Source organism: Echinops telfairi, unplaced genomic scaffold (assembly GCF_000313985.2).
Source record: "Echinops telfairi isolate 266 unplaced genomic scaffold, ASM31398v2 ScPeMD7_5;HRSCAF=22, whole genome shotgun sequence".
NCBI classification, from domain to species: domain Eukaryota; kingdom Metazoa; phylum Chordata; class Mammalia; order Afrosoricida; family Tenrecidae; genus Echinops; species Echinops telfairi.
In genome coordinates, this window is record NW_022103901.1 from 29,600,549 (window position 1) to 29,608,271 (window position 7,723).

At 58.5% G+C, this 7,723-nt stretch overlaps 2 protein-coding genes across 2 annotated transcripts; both read right to left on the minus strand.

The window, feature by feature from the left end:
• Positions 1 to 1,675: 1,675 nt before the first annotated feature.
• LOC105978903 (tryptase beta-2-like) lies at positions 1,676 to 3,326 on the minus strand. Its single transcript, XM_045286024.1, has 6 exons — positions 3,259 to 3,326; positions 3,036 to 3,130; positions 2,737 to 2,902; positions 2,389 to 2,654; positions 2,086 to 2,249; positions 1,676 to 1,997 (listed from the first exon to the last, which is right to left on the minus strand). Exons 1-6 carry the CDS (start codon positions 3,324 to 3,326, stop codon positions 1,833 to 1,835), a joined length of 924 nt encoding a protein of 307 aa, XP_045141959.1. The 3' UTR covers positions 1,676 to 1,832.
• Positions 3,327 to 6,129: 2,803 nt separating this feature from the next.
• Positions 6,130 to 7,514, minus strand: LOC105978904 (tryptase beta-2-like). The gene is made up of 4 exons (XM_030888489.2): positions 7,208 to 7,514; positions 6,860 to 7,125; positions 6,568 to 6,731; positions 6,130 to 6,480 (listed from the first exon to the last, which is right to left on the minus strand). The coding sequence occupies exons 1-4, from the start codon at positions 7,402 to 7,404 to the stop codon at positions 6,325 to 6,327; spliced, it is 783 nt and encodes a 260-aa protein (XP_030744349.2). The 5' UTR covers positions 7,405 to 7,514; the 3' UTR covers positions 6,130 to 6,324.
• Between the last annotated feature and the right edge of the window lie 209 nt (positions 7,515 to 7,723).

The following is a 7,723-nucleotide window of genomic DNA, read 5'->3' on the forward strand; positions in this document are numbered from 1 at the left end:
CAGCCCATTCGGCGTCTTCCATATGCCCTATGTGTGCCCAGGGCGATGTCTGAGCAGATAGGGGCCCCTGGCAGGGAGGGGACAGCCCAGTCCCACAGCCCCAGCAGGCAGTGTCAGAAGGGCCCTCTGTGATGGAGTGCAGAGACACTGGGAGAGCCTCCCGGAGCCGTCCATTGCCCTGCCATGGGGAGAAATGCAAACGCCAGGGTGGTGGGGAAAAGACCCTGCTGCCCACAGCACACACGGACACACAGACGTGCCCACAGCAGCCGGGACACACGGATGTGCCCTGAGCTGAAAAGACACACAGACACACATACACACGGACATGCCCTGAGCTGAAAGGACACACAGACACACGTACACACGGACGTGCCCTGAGGCAAAAGGGACTATGGTGAGGGATGCAGCCTTGCAGGGACAATAAAAGGAACAGCTTTGCCGTTCCAGGGGCACCTCTGGCACTCCGACTCACCCCTCTTCTCAAGTGGGCCCAGGAAGATGCCAACCGGAGACACCCGCCCAGTCCCGCCCTGAACTCCTGCTGACACTCAACTCTCCACCAACAGAGGTGAATGACCAGTTCCCTGAGGGGGGGCATGCTCCTGGGGACAGCCAGCTACAGGAGAGGCCAGAGGGCAGCATCTGCCTGGGACAAAGCTGAGGGCAGGAAAGGGTGGGGAAAAGGACAGAGGGACACAGGGAGGATGTGGACATGGTGCTGTCACATTGTGGGGACTGCAGTCAAGGTGGTCACACAAAATGCATGTCAACTACTGAATGAAAAACGGACTCTGTAAATTTCCATCCGAATCACAACAAAAGTTTACAAGAAAAACCTGGAATAAACAGCGTGACATACGTGTGCATACAATACACGACACGTGGATACATGTGCACATACACACAAGACATGCATACACACGTGCACACACCTCTGCATGCATGCACAATACACGTGCATATACATATGCACAAGACACATACACACATGTACATCTCTGGATACATGTACACAATGTACAGGCATACATACCCATGTGCATACATGTACACACAAACACATACCTACAGAGTGTACATGCATATACATGCGTGAGCACATATGCCTCTGAAAGCATGCACAGTGTACACATGAATGCATGGATACACACACCCATGTGCATGCATGGATGCAATACACGCATCCATGCACACAAGACATGGGTTCACACAGAGTCCCTGCGCTGCGCAAATGGCTAAGCACTTGTCTACTAGCGTGAAGGTTGGCAGTGGACACCCACTCAGAGGGTCTTGAAAGACAGTCCTGACAATGTGCTTCTGAGCAGTCTCCCCTGGAAAGCCCAGGGGACCAGCTCTACTTTGGACACACAGGTGATTGTACCTTGGGCTGATTCCACAGCAGCTAAAACCCACAGCCACCACACAGTCACACCCTCAGAAGGGAACAGGGTCCAGGGATGAGGAGGACGAGATCTGGTCCCTCTCTTGGGCTCGGGTTGGAATAGGGGTGCGGGGTGACCCAGGGCAGCACTTTCTAGACTGAGCCTGGAGCCCAGCAATGCCTGGGGACACCAAGGGACACTAGAGAGGCCTAGGATCACCTCCAGCAGAAACACAGCGACCAGAGCCACACCTGCTTTCCATGCTCTTTAATGACACACAGCTGTGGGGAGGGCATGAGGGACGCCAACACCTCTGCTACCTGGGCAGGTGAGAGTGGGAAGAGGCAGGAGCACAGGGGCCTCTGGATGGGAGGGACATCGGGGGAGGCCCCTGAGCAGCAAGCTGAGGTGTGGGGATAGATGGGTTGGTGGCTCTAGGGCTTAAGCTCAGGGCTCCTTGGGGACATAGCTGTGGATCCAGTCCAGGTAGTACGTGACACGGGTGTAAATACCAGGGTGGTCAGGCTCAGCACACCCCTTGCCCCAGCTGACCACGCCGGCCTGCATCCAGATGTCCTTCACCTTGCACACCAGGGGACCTCCGGAGTCGCCCTAGGGGAGGTGGGTAGGGAGTGTCAGTGGTGGCTAAGAGGCAGTGGGCAGGTGAGGCTGTGGGAAGGTGGGTCCCAAGGGCTCTCACCTGGCAGGAGTCTCGCCCCTTCTTCCCAGCACACAGCATGTCATCTTGAACGATGCGGATGTTGTCCCCAGTGATGAGACCAGTGTGGTAGTTGGTGTCACAGAGGCTGTTTTCCACAATGGGCACCTTCACCTGCTTTAGGGGATAGGGCGGTGCCAGAGGGACTGGGAGACAAGAGGAGAAAAAGCATTGAGCAGGTGGACACAGAGGGGACCACTGTCTACTTCCCGAGTGGATCTGCCCAAGGAGACTGTCCCCACACCCAACTCCCAACGCAACTCCCACATCCACCACTGAAGATACCTCCACTCCCCACGTTGCCCCACCCGGTCACCCAGCACGGTGTCCCAGGTGGGAAGGTCTCTGAGGCTGGTGGCAGGGTGACCAGCTGCACATTGCTGGATATGTTCACGGGGTCCTGGAGCTCCAGCAGGGCGATGTCGGCGCCCTGATCCACACTGTAGAAGTTGGGGTGCACGATGATCCTGCTGACTGGCAGAAGCTGGTCCTCGTAGTACAGGTACTGCTCTCGCAGCTGCACCCTGAGCTCTGAGGCCTCCTTAATCTCCCTGTGGGGAGGGGCCATTTGGGAACCGGTTGCCGTGGGCAGAGCCCAGCCCAGCACCCCAGCATCCAGCCTTCGGTACTCACGGTCCGACGCAGTGCCCAGCAGTCAGTACCCACTGGGGGTGCACGAGGGAGCCCCCACAGAAGTGTGCCCAGTAGTGCTGGTGTGTCCGCAGGCTCACCTGCCAGAGCCAGTAGGTCCTGGGGGCTTCCTTGCCCCCCACGATGCCCGCTCGCTCCCAGGCTGGGGCTGTGGGTGGGGAGAGGGTGGCACCAGGGCTCTGGCCCTGGTACAACCTTCCCCTGGCTGGGGCAGTCCTGGTGTCTCTGACCACCGCCACCCCCCATGCTGCGATGTCAGGGAGGGGCAGGTCCAAACTCACCAGGGACGGCTCCGGCCAGGCCCAGCACGAGGGGCAGCACCAGCGCCAGCAGCATCTGCATCTGGAGGAGCAAAGAGGCCAGTGAGCTGACCGGTCTGTGGCGGGGAGCCGGAGAAGGGTGGGCAGGGATCAGGCCTAAGGAGCCAGGAGTCAGGGCGAGCACATATGATCTATGGTGTCTGAGGATAGGGACCTACTCTGGCAAGGCTCTGCAACTCCCCACCCAGGCGCCCAGCCTCCCCATTTATCCTCCAGCTCTTCTGTGTCCACCCCCTTATCCGGGTCCCACATCCCTCCCTGGGTCCCATGACCCCACCACAGATCAGACAGGTTCAGTCACTCAGCGGGCCTCCAGGGTGCCTGTGTGCCCAGGGCTGATGTCCAAACAGATAGAGGCCCAGACCGCCCTAAGCCAGGCCAGAGGGGCTCTTGGAGACCCTCTAGTTCCAGGACCCCTGTAGCTAGGGAAAACTGAGCTCCAAGCACAGGGTGGGGTGTCATTGATCCTGATAATCCACCAGGATCCAGTCTCACAGGTGAATGTGGGCTCCTCCAGGCCAGCAGCTGGACCACAGCGGGCTGCCCATCTGGCCTGATGGGGTCACAGCCACATTAGTGCCACACTCTGAGGATAGGGGGGAGCATTGCACCTCCCTGGCCTTCTCTCTCTTGACAGCTGCACCCTGAGAGAGGGTGGAAGCAGGGCAAGCCCCGATGGGGCCCCACAGCCCAGGCTATGGCCTTGCTCTGTAGAAGGGGTTTTCAGGTCCCTTCTCCCACTTGCTTCACCTCCAGACTTGGGGGCGGGCATGTTCCATCCGTCCAACATACATCCACCCCACAGCTCCCTCCAAACCTTGGGTGGAGGCAGGGCTCAGTCTGCTGCAGCGGCCAGACCACCTGGGTCCCTTCCTCTCAGCAGGACCGTGGACCAGCCCCAACCCAGCCTGAGCAGCTGAGCCTGATGCTCTAGATGCCCGGCCTCAGTCCCCTGATTAGGGGCCACACTCCATTATCTGTCAACTGTCACTGCCTGAATGGGCATCTGTATCAGGGATCTTGCCAGATAAGCAGAAAGTCCTGGTAGCAGCCCACTCTCCACCCTGCTGCCCCCACCCCCACAGGCCCGTTCTGGCTTCTTGAAAATAAAAAGTGGGAGGGGAATCCAGCCCCTAGCAAATCATCATGCGTCCAGTCGGTGCAATTTGTACAGCGATAACAAGTAAAGATTATAGTAAAGTCATAGAGAGCATGAGAGATAGAAGAGAGATAGGAGTAATGGAGTCAGACACATTCCATGGTACCAGTGCTCACCTCAGCCTCGCTTGGTGGTCCACGTGGAGAGAGCAATATTTAATGCTAACCAAGGCTTTTATATTCTCTGGGGGCATGGAAGTCCCTTAATTACAGGTGAAGACATATGTCACAGGAAAGGGTTGTGCTATAGGTAATACAGCAACGGGAGGGGGGTGATTTAGGGGTGTACACACAATAGGAAGAGGAGGGATTGGGGATATACTTGTGGCAAGATGGGTGGCTCCTAGATTCAGGATGGCAGCTTAAGTTGGATGTTACTGAGCCAGTTTGACCTGTTCCCAGGCACCATTATCAGTGTGAACTCCACCTACAGGAACCAAATCCATGACTGTAAGCCTTTAAGGAGAAGTAGCCCATTGTCCTTACCAGCAGGGAGCGGGGCCTACCGTAGTCTGGTGACTGACTGCCTTCAGGGAGGATGTCTCTAAGCTTCTGACCTCCCCATATGCTGGCAAAAAGCCCTAATGCTTGGCATGTCTTAAAAAGGATTCTCTAGAATTCAGAAACCTTTGGTGACTCCCACTAGGGAACGTTCAGGAAAAGGCAGCCCTGCTGCCAGGGACAGGTGAGGAGCAGGGCTCAGTGGAGGGGGGAGACCAGGGCGCAGGCAGTGCGAGGACAGTGTGATGGGGTCAGGTGGTTATGTCCAGGCTGTCACAGGGACCCCTGGCTTGTGCACCTGTCAGACCCACAGGACCGTGCACCATGAACAACAATGTATCCACGGGGCCTGTCAATTGGACAAACCTCCCAGGACAGGACATGGGCCTTCCTGCTTCCTGCTCAGTCTGTAATCCCCAAACCAATCCCCAAACTGTTCCTGCTGCTGGTTTCCACCAAGTCAGCGGGTTCAACACTCGGGGACCCCGACAACAGGGGAGCTGCCATGGCCCAGGCAGCCAGGCCTTTCCCCTGAGGACAGGGTCAGGCCACCGGCCTCCAGTGGCCAGGGGAGTGCTGACCCCCTAGGCTTCCACTTGCTCTGGGCCAAAGGCAAGTCTGTTTAACCAGGAAAGGAAAGCACAGTGCAGTGTCCTCTCCTGGGGCCGATGGAGAGAGCAGGGAAGAAGTGGTTGTCACACACACACACACACACACACACACACACACACACGGGGATGGGAGTGAAACCAGATGGGGATGGGAGTGAAACCATTTTCTAGAACCACCTGGAGTCCAGCACCCCCCTCCTGGTGTGCTCACACAATAGCCAAGCCCACACGGAGCACTGGGGCCCCCATCGTAAGAACCCTACCAAGAAGGACAGGGGCGTCGGTCAGAAGCCCACTGGACAGAGTGACCAAGTGACCAAGTGGAGTGAAGCAGGACCAGGAGCAGTGGGGGTTCTGGGCTGCAGGGACGTGCGCAGGAGGGGTCACTGTAGAAGGGTGCTGAGAGAAGAGCAGGACCAGAGGGAATGTCCTCTGGGTGACACTTGTCACAGTCAAGCCTGTGCCAAAGGGAGCCCCACACACATGGGGGCAGAGGACACTGAGGGCTTGTGGTTGGGGGACATGGACCACCTCTGTCGCCTGCCTTGACTACTGACCCTAGCTGTCCTTGGTGACCATTGCCAAGGGCGATGTTGCTCTGTGGCCCTGAGTGCGAGGTGCTACCTACAGAAGTCACACCTGTGTGTGGGAGAGGGGCTCATGGCTGGCCTTGGTAGGGGGCTGGGAGGGGTGGCCACAGGGCCACACAGTGCCTTGGGGACCCCTCAGGTCTGTCCCGGACACCCAGTGACACCCACCATGAGACACACAATGACAAAATCACCTGCTTTCCATGCACTTTAATGACACACAGCAGTGGGGAGGGGATGGGCGGCTCCCACACCTCTGCTACCTGGGCAGGTGAAGGTGGGAGGGCTCAGGAGCAGAGGGGCTTCTGGAGGGGAGGGATATCAGGGGAGACCCCTGAGCAGCAAGCTGAGGTGTGGGGATAGATGGGCTGGTGGCTCTGGGGTCTGAGCTCAAGGCTCCTTGGGGACATAGCTGTGGATCCAATCCAGGTAGTGGGTGACACGGGTGTAGATCCAGGGCTCAGCACATCCCTTGCCCCAGCTGACCACACCTGCCTGCATCCAGGTGTCCTTCATCTTGCACACCAGGGGACCTCCGGAGTCGCCCTAGGGGAGGTGGGTGGGGCATGTAAGTGTTGGTCAAGGGCAGTGGGCAGGTGAGGCTGTAGGAAGGTGGGTCCCAAGGGCTCTCACCTGGCAGGAGTTTCGCCCTTTCTCCCCAGCACACATCATGTCATCTTTCACGATGTGGATGTTGTCCCCAGTGTTGAGACCAGTGTGGTAGTTGGTGTCACAGAGGCTGTTTTCCACAATGGGCACCTTCACCTGCTTTAGGGGATAGGGTGGTGCCAGAGGGACTTGGAGATAAGAGGAGAAAAAGCGTTGAGCAGGTGGACACAGAGGGGACCACTGTCTACTTTCCGAGTGGATCTGCCCAAGGAGACTGTCCCCACATCCAGCTTCCTACCCCCACCCCTGAAACTACCTCCATTCCCCACGTTGCCCCACCCGGTCACCCAGCACGGTGTCCCAGGTGGGAAGGTCTCCGAGGCTGGTGGCAGGGTGACCAGCTGCACGTTGCTGGATATGTTCACCGGGTCCTGGAGCTCCAGCAGGGCGATGTTGGCGCCCCGTTCTGGGGTGTAGAAGTTGGGGTGCACGATGATCCTGCTGACTGGCAGAAGCTGGTCCTCGTAGTACAGGTACTGCTCTCGCAGCTGCACCCTGAGCTCTGAGGCCTCCTTAATCTCCCTGTGGGGAGGGGCCATTTGGGAACCGGTTGCCGTGGGCAGAGCCCAGCCTGGCACCCCAGCACCCAGCCCTCGGTACTCACGGTCCGACGCAGTGCCCAGCAGTCAGTACCCACTGGGGGTGCACCAGGGAGCCCCCACAGAAGTGTGTCCAGTAGTAACAGTGCTTCCGCAGGCTCACCTGCCAGGGCCACTTGTTCTTGGGGGCCTCCTTCCCCCCCATGATGCCCGCTCGCTCCCAGGCTGGGGCTGGGGGTGGGGAGAGGGTGGCCTCAGGCATCAGCCTCAGTTCTGGCCCTGATATCACCCTCCTTTGGCTGGGACAGTGTTAGTACCTCTGACCCTCACCCTGCTGGGATGTCGGACGGGGTACAGGGAAGGAGGGCAGGGACAGGCCGATGCTGGGTCCATACTCACCAGGGACGGCTTGGGCCAGGCCCAGCAAGAGGGGCAGCATCAGTGCCAGCGGGCTCTGCATCTGGAGGAGCAAAGAGGGCAGTGAACTTGCTGGGGTTCTTTAGGGGGATTGGTCCCACCCTGAACTCCTGTCGTCTCCCCAGCTGCATGCAGATGTCAGAGTCGCTGAGGGTGGGGACCTA

Coding starts and splice junctions, on each gene's coding strand:
- LOC105978903 (XM_045286024.1), bottom strand. CDS start 3,326: ATGTGGGACCCGGATAAGGGGGTGGACACAGAAGAGCTGGAGGATAAA. Junction 2,250..2,388: donor GGGCAACGTGGGGAGTGGAG/GTATCTTCAGTG, acceptor CTTGTCTCCCAG/TCCCTCTGGCACCGCCCTAT. Junction 1,998..2,085: donor AGGGGCGAGACTCCTGCCAG/GTGAGAGCCCTT, acceptor CACCTCCCCTAG/GGCGACTCCGGAGGTCCCCT.
- LOC105978904 (XM_030888489.2), bottom strand. CDS start 7,404: ATGCCTGAGGCCACCCTCTCCCCACCCCCAGCCCCAGCCTGGGAGCGA. Junction 7,126..7,207: donor GCTGGGCACTGCGTCGGACC/GTGAGTACCGAG, acceptor CCCTCCCCACAG/GGAGATTAAGGAGGCCTCAG. Junction 6,481..6,567: donor AAGGGCGAAACTCCTGCCAG/GTGAGAGCCCTT, acceptor CACCTCCCCTAG/GGCGACTCCGGAGGTCCCCT.